The 22,304-nt window shown below is 37.8% G+C and overlaps 1 protein-coding gene across 4 annotated transcripts in view; it reads right to left on the bottom strand.

The window, feature by feature from the left end:
• Positions 1–22,304, bottom strand: part of ALG14 (ALG14 UDP-N-acetylglucosaminyltransferase subunit) — an 89,535-nt gene that overhangs the window by 33,879 nt on the left and 33,352 nt on the right. For all 4 annotated transcript variants that reach the window (XM_025996540.2, XM_072754558.1, XM_025996541.2 and 1 more), the window contains exon 3: positions 19,230–19,361. In XM_025996540.2, the coding sequence (XP_025852325.1) occupies positions 19,230–19,361 (132 nt within the window). The remainder of the gene's footprint in view (positions 1–19,229; positions 19,362–22,304) is intronic.

The following is a 22,304-nucleotide window of genomic DNA, read 5'->3' as shown; positions in this document are numbered from 1 at the left end:
CCTGTCTCCTAGATTTTCTACTCCTCTGAACATAAATGCCATCCATGTCTCATCCTCACCATTCGTGGTGCCTAGCTCACAGCAGTTATTCAATGAAAAACAGTAACAAATTTGCGAATAATTTATTTACAAATAATTGTAACCATTTGTAAATAATAACAAGTTTATAAAATAGTAAAAAATTCAGAAATAAATAGCTTCAAAGGACAGGCATTCAGATTATAATCAGTAAAATTCTGCTCTGATATCTAGGTCTTGTGATATAAGGAAATGGCAAGAGAAAGCAATTCTACATTGATGGTTGCAGATCCTCTTAAAAAATAAGAAATAATTCAACGAATAACATTTTCCTTAAGAATCAAGTGGGCATTTGGCAGAATGGCAGTAAAGGAAGATCTGAGTTCCGAAGCCTTGGTTATGTTTCCTAATCTTTCAATCTTAAGAGAGCTTAGCACAGTTTTAAACTTGCCATGGCACTCTTTGAAGAGAGGACATTTAAGTTCCCATGCTCTCTGATAAGTAGAACATGGCACACCTGGCTAGTAGGGAGGGAGAGAGTCCCAGCAAGAAAGATGACCCAGGAAGCAGTTCAAGGTTCCCCTGAATTCCATTCACCTTCAGTGGGATCAAGAGGGACAAGAGTATTACACCATTTTCCTCTTTGGTCAGCCAAATATCTCCTCCTTGACTACCACCCTCTTGTCTGCTATCTGTTCCAGTTCCCTACAAGCCAGCTATTAATCAAAGACCTTGCCAAGCAACTGACAGATTGCTAAACTCCATAGCAGATAATGATAAAGCCAGGAGTCTTAGTTTTTGGACCTTAAAGTGTTCACAATCTAATCTGGGGAAGGAGAAAAGTAACGGAGCTAAAATGACTACAGAACAATTAAATGCTAACTTATTAGTTGAAGAGGTGTTCACAGGAAGGAAAGATCTGGATGGAGGGATAGTGCAAAGCAAAGCTCAGAAGAAGCATCTAGAAAATGAGGAAAAGAGTTACGTAACTAAGAATCGGGCCCATGCCGATGAGCTCCTCCTTGAGAGGGCCAGATTCAGAAGGATGCCCTTGAACGGTGGCCCAACAGGAGAAAGCTGAGATTCACTGGTAAATCCTGACAGACTGCTTTTGGAAGGGCTGGAGACTGTGATGAAAATACAATAAGAGAGCCAAAAAAGAAAGAACAGAGAAACAAATAATCCCTGGTTGTTTTCATGCCTGAAGGGGCTCACTGTGGCATGAAAATCAACATGAAAACAGTTAGGCATACCACATCGTCCAAGCTGGGCACTGTGCAGACATTCCTTGGCTTAAGTTTAAAAATATTAACTCCTTGTTAGCCTCTGAATTTTTGGAAAGGAATTGACAAAGGGGGCAGCGGAAGACCTAGGAAACTACTATGGAGGGCCCTCCTGCATATCTTACTTGTGTTCACATGAAGTAGGTATTATGGTCCCTGTTCTACAGATAAAGAAGAGGAAGTTTATGGAGATTAAACAGCTCATGCAAGCTTGCCCAAATATCAGAATAGCAGACCTAGATTCTGAACTCCAGGATGTGTATTGCCCAAGCCCATTTTCTCTGTTCCTTATTAAGAGTATAAACTTGGTTACCCTTAGAGAGGAGAGAAATCTGTTTCATTTGTGGTGTGGCCTAGAGCTGAGTCTGGAGCTGGGAGTGAGAAGAACTGGTTTGTCTTGTTCATGCTTCGTTATGAGTCCTAAGGCTCTGGACAAGGCATTCCCCCTCTTGACTCTATTATCTAAGCTTTAAAAATAGAGAGTATGTTGTGTGTGTGTGATGAGGGGCGAGGGCAGTGCCTGGGTGGTTCAGTTGGTTAAGTGTCTAACTCTTGATTTTGGCTCAGGTCATGATCTTGGGGTCAAGGGATCAAGCCCTGTGTCGGACTCTATGCTGAGTGTGGAGACTGCTTGGGGTTCTCTCTTTCCCTCTTCCTCTGCTCCATCCCTCTGCCTCTACTCTCTTTCTAAGAAAAATCAAGAAGTTAAAAATAAATAAAATGAGTGAGATTAAATTATTACTAAGGTATTATCTGTATAATTCAAAGTGTACCACCAGGGGGTGACTTGCTGTGACTCAGGAAGGGGAATACGAGGATCCACACTAATCTCTGTATCTAGAGATCCATAAAGATAATAATAATCAGTAATCTAATAAATATTAACTACTCTGCCACATTAGTGGTAGCAGCTCTAGGACTTAAAAATAGGAAGGGTTCAGGGACAGCAGGTTTGCCTTGCTACTGTGCACAATAAGCCGACTGTCTTCACTTATATCCCTGCATCTAGTCCTCCATGATATGTATGAGATCTACCAGTCACCCCCTCCCACTGCTATGACCCATTAAGGTCCTCAGGAAAAAGCATGAAGGCTGGACACAAACATGGTCCACTCATACAACCCACCTAAGTGAAACAGAGGTAAGAGATCACAGAGAGCATGTATCCTGGATGGGGAAGTCACTACTCAGCTCTCGCTAATATCCTCCCACCCAATTTTTCAAAAAGAGCCAGAAATATGGATTTTTTGGTGCTATGTGAAATATACTGATCAACTAAGTGGTTCAAATACTGACCAACTAACTATATGAATATGACAAAACATGCCTGTGTTCACATGTGGCCCAAGGAACATTAGTCTGCTTTAGAATTTGCTGATAAAAAAGAAAAGTCAGGAGGCTGGAGGAGTGCTTGTCTTAGAAATATGAAAGGGCTCATTACTGAAGTAGACAAAGAAAAGGTACTGAGAAAGACCTTATTCAATTCATATTTATATGAAGTCCATCAAGTAACCCATAAGCTCTTACACATCTAACTCCTATAAGGCTTATGATTTAAAAAAATTTTTTTAAGTTATCTCTACCCTCAACGTGGGCCTCGATCCATTCCAAGAGTGAGAGCCAGATGCTCTACTGCCTGAGCCAACCAGGTCCTCCCCATAATCCTTCTCTATTTTTTGTCACCACTTATCTGCTTCCTGCAGCCAACAGCAAGAAACCCCTTACAACAAAGGTGAGTGTGCTGGGTTCAGGGACAGAAAAAATGGGGAGAATTGTCAAAAATTAAAACTGAGTTCTATTTCTCAATAGACTCTGGGGAAAAGAATAATTCCTGCAATATTAAGGCAACTGCCCAGGAGTGAAGGTTAACAGGCCAAACTCCAGGGTCTTTGTAAACAGTTAGGTGGGAGAGATTTCAAGGGGAAGACGAAAACTGCAGCTTCAACATGATCCCAGTGGGAGCACAGAGGTATGAATAAGGAAGAGGAAGAAAGAATGGTCAAAGTATGAACGGAGACAGAACAGAACATGCTTTGGGCTTCCACTCTATCTGTGACCCTATGAGATGCAGGAGGTGCAAGGAATGTTAAGTCATTCTGGCAGGAGGTGAGCAGGAGCTAGTGGTTTTGAATGGCTGGGAAATCACCTTCCTGGCAGAGAGTGGCTTGTTTAAAAGCAAAGTGGATCTGAAATCTGTGCTCTTTCTACTGAGCTTCTTATCATTCCCATCTGATAGGGAGGTGACGCTAAGCTCAGAGAGGCTACCTGGTTAGCTTCAAGTCACACACCTAATTATTGACAAAGCTGAGAGTAAAACCCAAACCTCCTGATTCCCAGTATGGCATTTTTTTCTCCCATACCACAACTACAGTATGACAAATGGATGCAGACCAGAGAAAACAACAAAATGGAAATTTAGAGAAAAAATGTAAAGCAAGTAGTCAGGGGGAGTTCTTGAAACTTAAAAAATAAAAGTGGGGAACTCTTCTTGTGTGAGCTGAAGATTGGCAATTTGCCACACAGAAGCCCCGCCTGGTTTCCAAAGAGAGGAGGGCATACCACACCTCTACCGACTCCCAGCGCCCATCCACTCCAATTCTTCCTCCAGCAGGGTGCCCTAAGGAATTTTTTTTTTCCCCTGTGACTTCCACAGAGGCTGAATCATGGCTCCTTGAAAAGCTCAAACAGGACAGCTGGCTTCGGAATAATAAAACAGCACCAGACCAAGTCCCCTGAGCCCTGGGCACTGCCTCCACAAACACGACTTATCTACAAAATCCTGTATTGTGTAAGCAAATCTTTTGAAAAGCAGCATCTGGAGCTTTGAAGATGTGGACACAATTGATCTGAGCATGTGACACCTGTCTTTAGAGAAAAGCAATTATTTAGCCCATAAGGCCAAACCTGTTTTCACAAACTGTTGGCTGTAAATATTTTTAAAAAATTGCTTTGTCAAAGATCTGTATAAATGGCTTAAACGTGAAGTCAGGAAGACCAAGAACGCAAAACGGTATTCTGCTAACAAACGGAATTTGCTGCCCTTTGCAATTCTACAGCTGATCCCCCTGCAGATTTCATTCTTTATGACAGAATATGGAAATTTTGACATCATAAACATATGAATCTTATAAATCTGGTATTCACATTTCTTAAAAGGAATGATCAGTCACAACATGTTCTTTCTGTAATTCAAAGGTCTTATCAGCAGGGAACTTTTTGGTCTTTTTAAGAGTGTGTGCAATAATAACAGCTCAAGCTCTCTAACCTGTTTCAAATCCAACCCTTCAAACTCCTCTAACCATAATGCTAAAACATCTTTGTCTGTAAGCCACAACAACATTTGAAATTTGTAAGGTGTTTACTCATTCCCCTCAGTAATCCTAGGATAGTCATAGTTTCCCCAACCCTGACTGGAAGGTCCTTTTGAAGAATATTTTTATAATTATTTGCCAATGTGCCTCAGAGAAAATCAGAGTTTGTTCTTTTGACCCCATGAAAAAGGCTCCATGGAAGGCAAAAAGCACATGGCTTACATCTATATAAAATGCTGTCCTGGTGCAAGTAGGATCCTAAATCTCATGCTCCATGTAGAGAATAAGTTTTCTACAGCTGATTTAACTTCATACATGTCTAATACTAGAAAAAGAAATCCAGGGGCACCTGGGTGGCTAGTTGGTTAAGCATCTGATTCTTGATTTCGGCTCAGGTCATGATCTCAGGGTTGTTAAGTGGAGCTCCAAGTCAGGCTCCATGCTCAGCAGGGAGTCGCCTGAGATTCTCTTTCTCCTTCTCCCTCCGCCCCTCCGTGACCATCCCCATACCTGTGCTCACTCTCTCTTTCTCCAATAAATAAATCTTAAAAAAAAGAAAAGAAAAGAAAAATAAATCCATGACCAGGTAGTTTCACTGTATTCATGCTACTTAAATAAGGATTATACCAGGAGGCCAGGAGAAAAATAAATCACCAAAAAGCAACTGCTAAAGAGGAAATGTTAGCCTAAAAAGGTACAGTTTTAGCTACTGTCTTGTGGGGGAAGGCAATGAAGGCAATGAGAAATCCAAAAGACAATGAAGGAGATGGCATTTAGTCTCCAGAGGCTTTACAAAACACTGACTAGGTATGTGTGCATGTCTCTCTCTCTCTTTCTTTCTCTTCTTTCTTTCCTATAAAGACAAAGCCCTAAGTGATCCCATGACACTCAGGCATTAGAGTAAAGCAAGTGTTGATGAAATGTTTCAGAGCCTATTACAGGCAGTGGTTGCACAGCACAGTGAATGTACTCACTGTCACTGACTAGTACACTTTAAAATGGTTCATTTTATGTTGTGTGAACTGCATCTTGATAAAAAAAATAAAGTAAACCAACAGTATTCTGCGTAAGATGAATGAGAAACTCTCCACTTCCTTCTGCTTTCTTTGACAAAGGCAACATTTAACACTTCGGAAATGCACTATCAAAAAAATCCTTAGATGAGATGAGTTCCAGGGATTAATTCAGTGGGTGCAAAAGTTCACCAAGAGCAGTTCTGCAATGTTTTTTTTTGTTGTTGTTGTTGTTTCATTTTATTTTTTCCACCCCACTTAAGAAAGCTCTAAGCAGTCATCACTAAGTTTTCACAGTTTCTCTCTTTCCTTTCTATATCCCTCCTCCCCAACTTCTCTTTAATAGGTGCTGAGATTGCCAAGATGAGTCACGCACCTTACCTTTCCTCAAGGAGTTCACAGTCTGCATTCAATTCCAAAAACTCTCCCAGCTGCTTCCATTCCAGCTCTGGTCCTGGCCATCTCCAAATCTTTCAAGAGTGCACTTGACTTGGACTGCCCCAGCCTTCCCAACTAAGCGTTCCCATACCATGTTCAACTATTTGTGTTCTCTCTGTGCTCCTTTCTCTTCCTTTTCCCCTCAGGACCAAAGAGAGATTTTCAAAATGCTAAAACAAATGGCACTTTATTGATTTTCAGATGCTATATAAATAGAGCTATCTGGATTCATTTGAAACTTTAAAGTAGGCCCTGGAGAGGCTGTGAAACTGGGACTGGCTCTAGGAATCACATACTTAATTGAGGATCATTTCAAAGATCTCCTTTCTCTTCTTCCCCCCCCCTCAGTTCTCACTTAGCTGCCTGGGCCTCCCACAGCCTTTCTCACAAGGCCAAGGCTCTCCAAGTTCACTGCCTCTGGCTGCACATGAGTCCTTTCTTTGGAAACTGCTTTGTTTTCATCGAGCTTCCCTTTCGCATCCTCTCACGACTGAATTCCTTTTCCTTCAACGTTCGTTTTTGTTTTCACTGTAGTCACATTGTTATCCTTAGGAAAACATGCTAGCTTTCACCCTGAAAGGAAGAGGCCCCATCAGGACTGGTGCTCACATATGCCTGTGATGGGCTGGAACGGTGACAAACTCAGACAGTGACGCAGGCAAAGTGAAATGAGAGAGAAAACCGGTAGGCAAAGCCATGCTGGCTTCTGCAGAGAGGAAAAACGTAATGTTTGCCAAGTGGAAAAAGGATCAATTTAGAAAGGAGAGAAAAATCATTTTCAAGCTTTGTAGAATCCTCTAAAGTGGAGAAAAATAAAAACAACTCAAAGCAATCTCTGGTTACATACAGCCTAATTCTGACCCAGATTTTGTTCTGAGGTCACTCAAAATGTGAAACAGAAGTCATAATGTTTAAATTAAATAGTTCGTTTGTGGATGGAAGCAGCTACGGGTTGTCACCCAGCCAATGTGTCAGTGGCACAGCTGGTAATTTCACCATGCAGCTGGGAGAGGCAGCCTGTCAGTCAGAAGAAACCAGATATGTGGGAGGATTTTCACATAGAATCGCTTCTCATAGTGGACTCTAACCATCATCCGACTTGCTAAATGCACGTATAATAGAATTGGTTTTTCTATATCTTCATGAAAGTTACTAAGTTTACAGTGCATGTACCAAGGAGAAATACAAGCTGGGTCAAAGGAACTCTGCCATTATTTTACTGTGTTACAGGGGACTGGTTAGCAGAGGTATAGGAATCGAACAAATTTAAACAAATGTCTCACAAGTATGATTTCATTAATCCTGAAAAACATAAAGCGGGAGATAATTGCAGTCTAATCATTTCTTATTTGACTTGGCTGGAAAAATCTTATTCTCACTTAACTCCATTTACAGATAGGCATCTTGGGTCAGCTGACTTTTTCTTTGTCCAGCTACGTTTCCTTTGAACATGTTATAAAGGTTTTTGATTACCAAAAAATATAATACCAGATGAAGTTCATTATACAAAGAGGATCAAACTAACAGCAATTCAGGGAAAAAAGAAAGTTCCTGTAAGGATTCTGGCAAGTCAACAAGAAGTTAATTGACTTCTTAATGTTTCAAACACATGTCAATCAATAGGCCAATAAAAATTTTATATGCTATGCAAACAGTGGTAATCCCAGTGCCGCCCAGTTTGTGGCTCACCATAGAAAATATCTAATGAAAAAAAAAAATCACAGTATCCCACTTATGGACAATAATCCACTCTCTATGTCATCAATTTGCTATTGAACTTAGACATTTCACAGCTCAAACTGGGTATGGAACATAGGAAAAAATGAGTAAGAAAAATAATGGTCTTCTTTCATACAAAGCATGAGTGTACATGTAATAAATACATCTAAATTTGTCATGGCAAATTAAACCAGCTTCAGCTTCAGGCAAAGAGGCAGAGTATTAGGCTGAAATGGTCCATTTCTTTCCAATTTGTTATACATGTAGAATCTGAAATTTATTTTTTACTTGATTAAAAATTAAATTAGGTTTCATTTTTGTATGCAGAGCTCTTTGCCTGAATATTTCATTTAACAACAGCCAGGTTGGAATGAAGCCAGTAATCAAACATTGCGGACTCGTGAAACCCTTCTTCTGGTCTTTCAGACGCTCAATAAAGCCTGAGAAGAGTAGCAGTTTAGGGAGTGGGCGTCTTTGTTTTTGTGATGACTCACACCATCCAGTATTCATTCATTTATTTTTAAGTCATTCCGCAAATATGTGGAAGGCACTTTTCTAGGAAGGGACCATGGGAAAAACAAAAATACACAGCCCTTGCCCTCGAGAACTGTACAGATCTTTTCCCCCAACACAGGCAGTTCTCTGACTGTAGCTTAATGACTACTAATCTCTCAAATTCAACTTTCTCTTCTCCTCCTTGAAACACACTAATTTCTCCTCAGGAGTATATTTTCAAGACAGTACCAGATCAGTCTACTCACTAAAAGACTGACTTAAAGACTCCTATCTTTAGGAGAAACTAAAGAAGATACAACAGTGAAGAAATTTTGGGGTTTCAAGATGCAAACAGGGAACTACAAAGAGTATTTAAAATTCATATTACTGAGAGATCAACGTGTCTATTACATTAGGCGGAAAAGGGCAGACAACAGATTATGAAGGGCCAAGATCAATGGGCCTAGTTAGCCGTGGTTTTAGAAGGGCTAACAAAGTGTTCCATGTCTCTTGTGGCTATCAGTAGACATATTAAATAGAAAATCAGTGAAGATGCAGAAGAACTCCACAACATTGTCCACCAGCTAACATATAACAGACAATTCCAGAATATTCCACACAAGAGTAGGATATACATTCTTTTCAAGCACCCGTGGAGTATTCACCAAGACAGACTGTATCCTGGATCATAAAACAAACATGAAATATTTAAAAACAGAGCAGGGTTTCCTGACCACAATGGGATCAAACTAGAAATCAATAACAGAAGGATAATAGGAAAACAACAACAACAACAACAACAACCTCCAAGTACTCAGAAATTAAGCAAAGCACTCTAAATCCATGGGTCAAAGAAGACTCAAAGGAAATAAAAAAATAGTTGGAACTAAATAAAATGAAAATGCAACATATCCACATTTGTAGGATGAAGCTAAAACAGTGCTGAAAGAGAAATTTGTAGCACTAAATCCTTATATTAGAGAAGAGGAAATTTCTTTTTTTTTTTTTTAAATTTTTTTTTTAAATTTTATTTATTTATGATAGTCATACAGAGAGAAAGAGAGAGAGGCAGAGACACAGGCAGAGGGAGAAGCAGGCTCCATGCACCAGGAGCCTGATGTGGGATTCGATCCCGGATCTCCAGGATCGCGCCCTGGGCCAAAGGCAGGCGCCAAACCGCTGCGCCACCCAGGGATCCCGAGAAGAGGAAATTTCTTAAATCAATATCTAGGCCCTTACCTTTAGAAACCAAAAGAGCAAAATGAACTCAAAGCAACCAGAAGAAAGGAAACAATAAAGAGCAGAAAAAAGTGAGTGAAAAAAAGAGCTGACTCTTCAAATAGACCAACAAAATTGATAAACCTCTAGCAAGAATGACAAATGTAAAAAGAGAAGAGAAGACAGATTTTGCCAATATCAAGAAAGAAACAGAGGATGTAATTACAGATCCTAAAGCTGGTAAAAAAAAAAAAAAAGCAATAAGGGAATACCATAAACAACTCTATGCTCGTAATAATTTAGATGAAATGGACTAATTCCTTGAAAATCACAAACTACCAAAATTCATCCAACATGAGACAGATTATCTGAATAATCTTATAACTATTAAAGAAATGTAATCCACAACAACAAGCTTCTGAAAAAGAAATCTTCAGGGCCAGATGGCTTAACTGGGGAGTTTTACCAAACATTTAAAAGAAAATTAATATCAGTTCTAAACAATATTCCAGAAAACAAAGAGGGTGAAACACTTCTCAATCATTTTATAAGGCTACTATTATCTCAAGACCAAAATCGGACAAAAAAAAGCAGAAAGCTAGCCAGCTATGGTGTATATATACACCATATCATGGTGTATATATATATATATATATATATATATATACTTACCAATAATTTGTTGAGAATTTTAATGATGATAGTCGTGAGTGGTATTGGTCTTTAGCTTTTTGCTTGGGACTAGTCCTAGCCAGTGCGATAAGGCAAGAAAATGAAATAAATGATATAATGGTTGGAAGGGAAAAGTTTTCCCTATATGCAGAATATGAGATTGTCTAGAATATCCCAGGAAATACATTTTAAAAATTCTTAGGATTTAATATATGAGTTAAGCAAGATCACAAGATATGAGATAAAAAAAATAAAGATCAACTGTATTTCTAGATGTTAGCAACAGACATGTAAAAGTAGAAACCAAACTAAAAACATAATACTATTTATAATTTACAATCATTCCAAAAAAGTGAAATGCCAAGATATCAATTAAAAAATATATATGTGGTCTATATACAGAAAATTACATAATGATGATAAAAGAAATAAAAGAAGACCTAAATTAAAAGTACAGATAGGGCAGCCCAGGTGGCTCAGTGGTTTAGTGCTGCCTTCAGCCCAGAGCATGATCCTAGAGACCCGGGATCGAGTCCACATCAGGCTCCCTGTATGGAGCCTGCTTCTCCCTCTGTCTGTGTCTCTGCCTCTCTCTCTCTCTCTCTCTCTCTCTCTGTGTGTCTCTCATGAATAAATAAATAAAATCTTAAAAAACAATGTACAGACATACCATGGCTATGGACTGCAAGACTCAACAGAGATGTCAATTTTCCCAAAAGTGATGTATACATATAATGTAATTCTTATCAAAATCCCAGCAAAATTTTGTTGTATTTATATAAACAAGCTTATTCCAAAATTTACACAGAAAGGCAGAGGAACTAGAAGAGCTAAAATAATTTTAAAAAAGAATAGAGTGGAAGAAATAACTCGATTTGAAGTTAAGACTTACTATATATAGCTATATCATTCATAACAGTGTTGTACTGGCAGAGGGACATAGAGATCAATGAAATGGAGAGTCCAGGAATAGATAAACACAAACACACCACACCAATTCTTAAAAAAAATTTCCAACTGATTTTTGACAAAGAGGCAAAAGCAATTCCATGGAGGAAGGAAAGTTGTTTTTTTGTTTTGTTTTTGTTTTTTAAAACAGATCATGTTGGACATCTATTGGCAAAATGAGCCTTCATCTAAACCTTATATTTTATTCAAAAACTGATTCAAAATTATCAATGGATTCAAAAGTAAAGCATAAGACTATCTAGCTCTTAGGAAAAAAATGAGGAAATCTTTGGAATCTAGGGGTAGGCAGAATCTAGAATGCTTCACCTGAGTTCTTAGATGTGACAACCAAAATTTTAAAAAAATTGACAAATTATACTTCATCAAAATAAAACTTTTGCTCTGTGAAAGTCCCTGTTAGGAAGATGAAAAGAGAAACTATGACTTGGAAGAAAATACTAATAAACCACAATATAGCACAAAGCCTTTATATCTAGAATATAGACAAGTCTTAAAACTCAAAAGTAAAACAACTCAGTTTGAAACTGTGCAAAAAGACTTGAGCAGACGTCTCAATGAAGAAGGCATGTTAATGACAAGCACATGAAGATATTCAAATTCATTAGCAAATAGGGAAATACAAATTAAAACCACAATGCTGTGTCACTGCACACATCAGAAGTAATGATAATATCAAGAAATCTAGAGAGAAGGTAGAGAAACTGGATCTCTTGTACATTGCTAGTGAGATGTAAAATGTTATAGTCACTATGGCAAATAGTCTGGCAGTGTCTTACAAAATTTAATTTGAACTTTCTATCAGACTCAACAATCTCATTTGTGGGCATTTATCTACAGAAATGAAAACTTAATCGTTATACAAAAACCTGTACATAAATGTTCATAGTAGCTTTACTTACAGCAGCAACTGAAAACAATTCAAATGTCCTTCAATGCATGAATGGCTAAGCAAACTGTGCATCTGTACAATGGAATTCTATTCACCAATAAAAAGGAATTACTGATACATGCAAAAAAAAAAAAAGAAAAAATCTCAAGACCATTATAGTTGGCAAAAAATGTCAACCTCAAAAGGTTTCACACTGTTTAATTCTATTTATAGAACATTTTTGAAATGACAAATTGTATAGCTGGAAAGCAGATCAGTGGCTGCCAAGAGACAGGGATGAGGGAAGTACAGGGGACTTTCTCTGCAGTGACGGAACAGTTTTGTATCTTGATTTTGGTGGTAGTTACGCAAATAAATACATGAATAAGGTAGCACAGAACTATACATACACACACATACAACCACATGTGAATGTATATATAAAAAACAGGGAAAAGTGAGTATAGTCTGGTTGTTAACAGTATTGTACTAATAATACACATTTTCTGGCTTTGACATTGTACTACAGTTATATTTGTCTCCATTAGGGGAAGCTGGGTGAGGAGTACATGAAACTCTATGTATTATTTCTGCACCTTCTTGGGATCTATAATTATTTCAAAATGTTAAAAAAGCTTAAAAAATGTGTTCAAATGTTTTTTTAAAAAAATCTCAAGTAGCAAAACAAGCTATAGCTACGGAGATGAAAGAAAAATTTCTAATCTAAATAGGTTTTTTCCAATAGAATTACTCTCTATTTCATGTCTACCTGTGTGTTTTTTGTTTTTTGTTTTTTGTTTTTTTTTTTTTACTATTTTTCTTGAAGCTAACTAAATAAAAGCTTCTCAAAGACACAGGCTATATTGTGTTAACCCCCTTCAGTGCCTACTGCAACACAGATGTTTAAAAAAAGACTAGTTAAGTTCTGAATTGAGCAAGTTAGCTAATTCTGACAGAATCTAATACATTTCTAAAGAGAGCCAGAGTTAAGCTACACTGATTAGCTCTGTGACCCTGGTTACTTAGACGGCTCTGGGCTTTAGGCTCCTCATCTATGGAATGAAGATAAAGAGTACTATGTCAGGAGACTGTTAGGAAAATTAAATGAGTTAATGTATGTAAAGTACTCAGGAGAGTGCCAGACAGATCAGAATAGCTCGGTAATTTTTTCAGTTTGGGGCTTGAACTAATGACCCTGAGATCAAGATCTGAGCTGGTATCAAGATTCGGATGTTAAACTGACTAAGCCACCCAGGCATTGCTCAATAATTATTTTTTCTAAAAGATTTTAAAAATATGACTTTTAGGTGGATCCATTCTCATAAATCTACATGATAATAAAATGGTGAAGTGGTTATTTCCTTTAACTACTGAAATTTCAATGAAAAATGCCTGTTTATGGGGATTTTAAAGAAAAAAGCCAAGTATGCCATCTTAACAGTACCTATGATATTTAGTTTTGTAAAAATAACTATTTATTACTTGTACTGAGTTCTTAAGGTCTAGGTCCTACTGATTTCTAATAACAATGAAATGTTATATGTAAAATGCCAATTAATAAAGGTGTAGTCAAAGGTTTCAAATTTATGTACAGTATGTGACTTTTACTCAGCTAACTTACTACTTTTGCTCTTCTTAAAATGACCTTTTTCTATTCTCTCTTCTATCCACCTTTGCTTAAATGTCATCTCTACTCTGAAGCCTTACCTCACTCCCCAGAGAGGATTATCACACTGTAACCATCCAGCTATAGGCAAGACTGCTGCCTACTGTGCTTACTTTTATATCTCTCACACAGAGTATAAATCCTGGCACAGAGTAGGACCTCAACAAATATTTGGGAATGAACCAACCATTGGCATCCTCTTCTGATACTCCTATGGCAATTTGGACTTGCTACTACTAAGGAACTTGGCATACTGAATTACAATTACTTTCCCATTTGTTTCTTCCACTAGAGTATAAGCTCTCTGAGGGCAAGGCCCATGTCTCACATATGTTTGCATCCTGAGTAACCAGCACAGTGACTGGAACATTTATCTAAGTAAGATCTGTCCTGAGTGACTACCCTGGGCCAGGCACCATTCCCTAACAGTGAACAAGGCAAGCACGGTTTCTTATGGAATGATGATAAACAAATACATAAAAAAAGATAACTTTTATTGGGATTAGTACTTTGAAGAAAATAAAGCAGGACAATATGATAGAGGATGAGGACATTAGCCGGAGAACTGCTAGCAATCAGGTCTTTGTAAGGAGGTAACATTTGAGCTCAAAGAACAAAAGGGATCTGGTTATGTTTAGATCAGGAGTAAAGAGTCCCAAGCACAGAAAAGCAAGTACAAAGGCTCTGAGATATGAATCAGCTGGGTTTGTTTAAAAAAAAAAAAAAAGAAGGCAGGTGTGGCTGGCACATAGTGAACTAGGGGATGAGAGCAGGAGAAGAGGTCAAAGAAGGAGGTCAGGGCTAGAGCACACAGGCTCCACTAAGTTTGGACTCTACTCTAACAGCATAGAAAACCACTGGAGGATTTTTGAGTGTAAAGTAACAGAATCTAATTTACATTTAAAAAATTACATTGATTGTTAAGTGGTAAAGAAATTGCAGGTGGACACGAACTTCCTTCCATATGCAGATACACAGACAGGCTGGGAGACCAGGCAATAGAGGGGCCGGGTGTCATGGTGGCAGTGAAAATGGACAGAAATAAACAGACAGGTGATAAATTTTAAAGACATGGCTGGCAGGGCTTGCTATTGAACACAGGAAGTAGGGTGTGGGAAAGAGGAATCAAAGATGTCTCCTGGGGATTTCACTGAGCAAATTTGCTAAAATTGGGAAAGAGTACGAAATATCTACTATTTTGGACTAAGAAAGTTTCAGATGCCTATTAGATATCCAACTGGAAAAGTAGCACACAGCAGGCACTTGCTGTATACTTTGAAAAACTACCACTTTGAGGATAGATTCATCTACAAATCAAACATAATACAGCAGTCCAAATTTGCCTAACTGTATTTGCTGCTTCCAAGGTAATAGAGAAAACCAGAAAACAGTAAGTGACTAAAATGACCAGAGATCTCAGTTCATTTGATGAAGTGTTATTTTTGCTTCCTCTGATGCTTCTTGACCCAGATTTTTAATACAAAGGTGCCACGTTTTATGTCAGAAATTTTAGACAAATGCTGTCAATGCAATTCAAGTATTTGCTCCACTTCTTTAGGCCTTATAAACATTGCAGTGATTAATGTCAAGAGCAGTAAGCAATGACTCATCAAATCACTTTCACTCAAAGATAGTGAGTGAAAGGCTATATACATAAGACTACTGGAAGCTAAATGTGCTGCTTTGGGCAATTATACACATTCTAATCCATTCTATCTTTTTTAAAATGAAAATTTATTGAGATACGATTTACATACAGTAAAGCTTACCCTTTTTTGGTGTACAGGTCTGAGTTTTGACAAATACAATCAACTAACCACCATCCCTACAATCAAGATACAGGACAGTTTTCACCCCAAAAATGTTCCTTTAAGTCCTTTTGTAGTTAGTCCCAGATGCTGGCAACTACTGCTCTGCTTTTGGTCTCATTATCTTCAAACTCAACAATAGTCTTATGAACTTATGACGGCTGTTCACAGATGCGTGGCAAAATCCTATTTCTTAAAAAATATGACCTGTGAAATATTAGAAGCACCTAAAAAGTATTTGATGATCTTATAAAAAAAGAAACCATCCTTTCAAATTATTGGCAGAGATTAGGCTGAGGTCTCCCAAAACAGTCAATTAAAGCATGAAACAGTCCATATCCTCACAATGGTTTTATATATACATATTTCTCTAACAGGAAACTGGTAAATATGAATTTTAATTTTCCAAGTCAATCTCATTTGTAGAATTCTGTAATAATACGTCTTTATTATTCCCCATTATTTCCCATTTTTAGTACCACTTTGTTTTAAAGATATTCTGACAAATATACATGACACATGCTATTATTCATTTATATCAGTGTTAAACCTCTATGAAAGCAGGTACTTGGGAGTTTTGGGGATTTATTTTCATTTTATACTACTACTTAGGGGGAGTGATATTTCATGTAACTTATTTTAAAAAGTAATGTATCAGGTGCCTGGAAGGCTCAGCGCTTGAGTGTCTGCCTTTGGATCAGGTCGTGATCCCAGGGTCCTGGGATCGAGTCCCACATTGGGCTCCCTGCATGGAGTCTGCTTCTCCCTCCGCTTGTCTCTGCCTCTCTCTCTCCGTATCTCTCATGAATGAATAAATAAAATCTTTAAATAAAAGAAAATAATGTATCAATTGATTCTTAATTGGTACAAATGAATGAATATAGCGTCCATGGTGTGAGCCAGAAGCAAAGTGGCACACAGTTCAGTGGTTAATGCCTTGAGCTTTGGAATCAGCAAGGCCTGGCTTATTTTATTTTAATTAATTAATTAATTAATTAATTAATTTATTTATTCCTAGCTCCATTATTTTTTGGTTGTGCAAACTCTGGGCAAGTAACCTCCTACCTCAGTGCCTCAGTTTCCTCACCCTGTAAATGTGAACCACAGCACCACCTATCTCATACAGCAGGGATGCAAGCACTCATACTCGTACTACATCTGGCACATCTAAGTGCTCAATGAACAGTGCCCAATATACACTAGATGGCATTTCCACTTGAAGAACATTAAAATGTTCTATTATTCAGCACTCATTCTGGAACAAAAAGGAAAGTGCCTGTGTTTGTATTTTATTGATGGCAAAGTGATGTAGAGACACAGCTGAGTGTGCAGCAGACTCAGGTGCACACAGTTTAACGCAGAGCAGACAGGCACCTGGCCGTTCAGCTAACTCCAGTGATTTAAGGTCTGATGCTGCTATCTCTCCCAAGAGTGGGTTTTTCTTTCACTTTTTTACCCCCTAAACAAGTAAAGAAGGAATAATGCTTTGTGATGGAAGTCATAAGAAAGCCAAGGAAGAATACAAGAAAGATCTGCATGTTATAGTAAAAAAGGCCTCTTAACTATTAACTTTTCTCTGTAAAGTGAAGGGGATTTCATTAAGTGCCAATTGATTTTGTGAAGCCAACTGTATCAGAGCAGCTGATCGGAAAATGCTCAGGTTTGAAATAATTTCTTTTAACTAACTCACTTCCAAACGGAAATTGAGTATTTAATATCCCCCTACCCCTTTTCACTCTTACTCCTTTAGAAACATCATAATAGTTTTTTTCCCCTTTCACTTTTTATGGGCAAATTTATAGCACTCATAAAATTTTAGACTAAAGTCAGAAGGAAACTGAGAAGATATCTAGTACAATCCTTTAGTTTTAAGGTAAAGAATGAGGCCCAGAAGAGAACTGACTAAAATGAAATAAAAGCCAACGTGGGCCTGGGACCAAGTGTCCTAAAGCCCCACCGGTTACTCTTTCCACTACAAGGGTATCAAATACTTCGGTCAGGCAGTCACCAGAGCTCTTCTGTCTGCAACACACATCATCCACCTCTGTCACTACTTCCTTCTGAGCCTTAACCCTTTAGAGTCCTAAACCACACTCAAGCTAGCTGTTGCCTGTCATGGTGGTCAGGCCTCTAGTGATGCAGTAAATATAAATCCCAAATTTCCTGCCTAAAATTTCAAGACCTTTTTCCTCTTTTCCACTGTCTTTTGAATTTTAGAAATAAAATTTTCTGGGCAATAATGATCTTTTAGGGAAATATCTAAATTCTACACACTAAAAATGTGGTGGGAGCTTATGAAATAAACTCATTTTGTCAAAAATTTAAAAATAAATATAAGTAAAATTAATCTTTGGTGACATAAATCAGAAAGTGGCTGCTCAGGGACAGAGGCTGACTGGCAAGAAGCAGGAGAAAACTTTCTAGAGTGATAGAATTGTTCTGTATCATGACAGGAATATGGTCAAACTATCAAACACTTGAGATCTGCGTATCTCTTGGGGCGCCTGGTTGGCTCAATTGGGACTGCATGTGACTCTTGATCTCAGAGTTCAAGCCCCACATTGGATAGAGATTACTTAAATAAAACTCAGGAAAAAAAGATTTGTGCATCTCACTGTTTGTAAATTGTATCTTTTAAAAACAATCTAAACTACTCATGTAGAATAATTCAGATTTTAAAATTCTCAGCTAAAGAAGGGACTTGAAGTGCAATCCAGCCGATGAAAGGCAATGACCAACTCAGAGATCTTTCAAAATCAAGCTAAACACATTTCTGTTCAACTACTCATAAGAACAGCATCTGCTGTGCCAGAACTCGTGTAGGTGGAGAACAAGCAAAGAGTTTCCTTTCACGCTATGCCAATTAATGGATTCTGCCTTAAAATAGGAATGAAAGTATTATTTAAGAACTGTGTATACTACTATGATAACATATCCATTGCTCTCCATTGTCTATGAAAATACATTTAGAGGGGATCCCCGGGTGGCTCAGCGGTTTAGCGCCGCCTTCAGCCCAGGGTTTGATCCTGGAATCCCGGGATCGGGATCCAGTCCCACATTGGGCTCCCTGCAGGGAGCCTGCTTCTCCCTCTGCCTGTGTCTCTGCCTCTCTCTCTCTCTCTCTCTCTGTCTCTATGAATAATAAATAAATAAACCTTTAAAAATAAAATACATTTAGAATTGAGTAACAGAACTTCATCCTGAAGACCATAGAGAACTTAAGATGATAAGGAAGGTAAGGCTGAACACAGTGTAATAATTACGTTTTTATAAAAATTATGTTTTCCGTATTACTTTCCCATAACAACTTGGGTGTGTAGGACATTCATCCCAGTGCATACCATAACCTGGTAAGACAATCTTAACAATCTTGACAAAAACAAAAAGTACTGAAAAGGAATAAAAAGTTGGCTCTCTTCTGGCTGATAAATGCATGATGTTGGCCTGGGAACCATACTTGAAGAGGAAGACAAACTGGTTAAAGACACTGTCCTGTTAGGGCTTATCACCACAAGAGAAGGGGAGGGAAGAGGGCAAATTTAGACTTCAAGTTATAGCTAGAAAGGGAAGATAAATATCTCACCTTGTTCAGCAGAGTGCATTCATGTGATCAATTTTTAACATAAAAGGTCTAGTGTAAAATTTGGCACCCTGATAAAGAGTAGCTTTTGAAGAAAACACTATGTCCTATTACTAATAAAGGATCGACAGGAGTGTGACTTTCCATCTCCTTAGTGATGGTAATACATACCAAATCTGGCTTCACTCTGTGAGTCAGGGGAAAGGAGAGCCACATGGAGTATAAGGTGGTGACCACTGTGGAGAGCCAGGACTGCCGAACCTCACGGCTTCTGGGAATGCGGTGAATATAGTATTCAGGAAACTAGAGGAAATAGTAAAAATCCAAATCAACCAGGCCACTGATACCCAAGATAAATACAGTAACAGTTAATACTTGTACACATAGGAAATGCTTTATTTAAAATTTTCATTCTAACTACTTTCAAATTAAGTTATAAAGCCTCTTTTATACTTGATATAACACACATTATTGGGTTAGGACAAAAAAGCTTCTAGATATGATTCTAAAATGTTAAAGTTGGTTTTGATGATAAGTTGGGGTAAATTTTCTAGAAAATATGTTTTAGGTAGAGAGGTTAACATGCTGACTGACAAACTGTCCTTACAAACCAATACGTAAGACAAATAATCTAGTATCAAGATTAGCAAAGGAGATGGACAATCCCAAACAGAAGAATAACTAGATGTGAAAAGATAGTAATCAAACACAAAAAATTGCAATGTATCATTTTTCACTTGCCTAATTGTCAAAGATTGTGGATACCCAATGTTGTTGAGGGTGTTGAGAAATAGACATTTACAATCCTTGGTACAACTTTGGGATACAGCTTTTGGGGAGGGCAATCTGAAAATATCTATCAGAATTTTAAGTGTGTCTACTTTTTTAAAAAAGATTTTATTTATTTATTCATGAGAGACACAGAGAGAGCAAGAGGCAGAGACACAGGCAGAGGGAGAAGAAGGCTCCATGCAGGGAGCCTGATGCAGGACTCGATCCCAGGACTCCAGAATCATGCCCTGGGCCAAAGGCAGGCACTAAACTGCTGAGCCACCCAGGCATCCCCTAGTGTGTCTACTTTTGATCCACATTTCTGTTACCAGAAATATATCCCACAGATTTATCTACATGCTTATCCACTGTATGATGCTTTGTATTTGTAGAAACTGGAAACAGCCCAAATATCCTCTAGTAAGAAATGGATGAGACCACACAACAAAATATATGAAGATATACTAACAAATGACATAGATTTATATGAACTTAAATGGAAGATGTACCATGGTAAGTTGTTAAAGAGAATCTACAAGTTGCAGGACAGTATGTTTAATATGATCTAGTCTGTATTAACAAATCACAACACATGTATGTTTGTATATACACATGTATACATATTAGTATCTACTTGGAGAAAATCTGGAACTATTCGTCATAAATTGCAAAGAGGGTGAAATAACTGGATATTTTTAGTGTCTAGGTCACATATATCTATGTTTGAAATTTGCAACAAGCATGTATTATTACTTTCACAATAAGAGAAATCAACATTTCTTCATTGAATCAAAGTTCCTGGTATATTTGTTATCTTTTGCTGTAGAACAGATTACCCTCAAACCTGGCAGCTTGAAACAACACATATTTTTTTGTTTCTCAAGTTTCTGGGGATCAGGAATCCACGAGTAGGCTAGCAGGTTTGTTATGACTACAGTCTCTTTCAAAACTGAAGTCAAGTTTTTGGTTGGTGCTGGTTGGTGCTTCATCTGAAGGTTTGAGTGGGGCTGGAGGATCCAATTCCAAGGTGGCTCACTCACATGACTGGCAATTTAGTGTGAGTTTGTGGCAGAAGATCTTACTTCTTTGCTACATGGACTTTTCCATAGAGTTACTAGAGTATTCTCATTACATAGCAGCTAGTTTCCTTCCCCAAAGCAAGTGATCCAAGATAGGGAAAGGCAGAAACCACAATGTCTTTTATAACCTAACATCAGAAGCCACATTTTGTCACTTGTACAAAGTCCTACTGGTTACAAAGATAAATCATATTTATTATGGAAGGAACTACACAAGGGCTTGAATCACCGGGGGTTTCTTGGAGTTTGGCTACCACACAGGTTAAGTTGGACAGTAAAGGGCTAAATATTAATACACTTTTCTTATCCCCCTTATTGGTCTTGGAAGTACAATATACTTCTTGAGAAAAGAATAGAAAAGCCTTTTGCTAAACTAATGGAAGACCCACAATTACTGGTCCTAAGATTATGCATTTAGAAAAAGGTATGAAATTGTTTCTGGAGGCCTCTTTGAGGCTCCAGGAGGGCATGAGCATAGTTCTTACACACTCAGCACAGAATGAATATGGACTGCATGTGTGACTACTGTGTCTCACATGTAACTGTAAAGGGCTCTTTCCTCTTCCATGTTACACAACTGGAGAAGGAGAGATCTGGGTTCAACATGTTATTCACTGTTTTTATTCATTCATCATTTATTAAATCAACATGGTATCTCCTTCCACAGGATTAAGGTACTAAATGTTTAACTGGAAAATAATACTGATTAGTTCCCAAGCTATATAGACCAAACAGGCAAGGAACAGTAAATAAAGTGGGGACAACTCTGTAAGGAATTTTCTTTGAGGTCTGTGCTTTACCTGATTTGTGGAGATTATTAATCGAAAACACATAACTGGCAAACTAGTACTATGAGCCAAAATCCCTTATTAGAAAACTTTTGGGTCAGAAGTATTTTTAACAGGTAATACAGTACATATAGCATAAGTCCCCCTTTGAAGTTTGGTGAAGTAACCAAACATATTAATATTTCCGTAGCAAAACATGAATAGTCACACTAAGTAGGACAAAGACTATGAGACTAAGGCCAATTCAAATCAGATTTTACTGTCAAACTTGTGACAAACTTTGAATTTCTACCCCCTGGTTTTCAGAACTTTTTGGGGATTTGGATAAGAGACTATGGAACCTGAACTGCAAAATATATTTGAATCCAATAATATGTCAGTGTTATTATTATAGTAAAAATAACCCAGAAGGGTCTTATTATAAATTTTTTTTATATTACTTCCCAATTTTGTGGTCTGACCTTAATATCTTTAAAATTTTTTTTTAAAAAAGCATGGGTGTTTATCATGTTCCTTGAATCTCTCTCTTGTTTTTTCACAAAGATTTTATTTATTTTTTCATGAGATACACACACACACACACACACACAGGGGCAGATAGAGAAGCA

This window comes from Vulpes vulpes, chromosome 3, assembly GCF_048418805.1.
Source record: "Vulpes vulpes isolate BD-2025 chromosome 3, VulVul3, whole genome shotgun sequence".
Classification (NCBI taxonomy): Eukaryota; Metazoa; Chordata; class Mammalia; order Carnivora; family Canidae; genus Vulpes; species Vulpes vulpes.
Note: the sequence above shows the minus strand (reverse complement) of the source record. Positions and strands in the feature narration are given on the sequence as shown.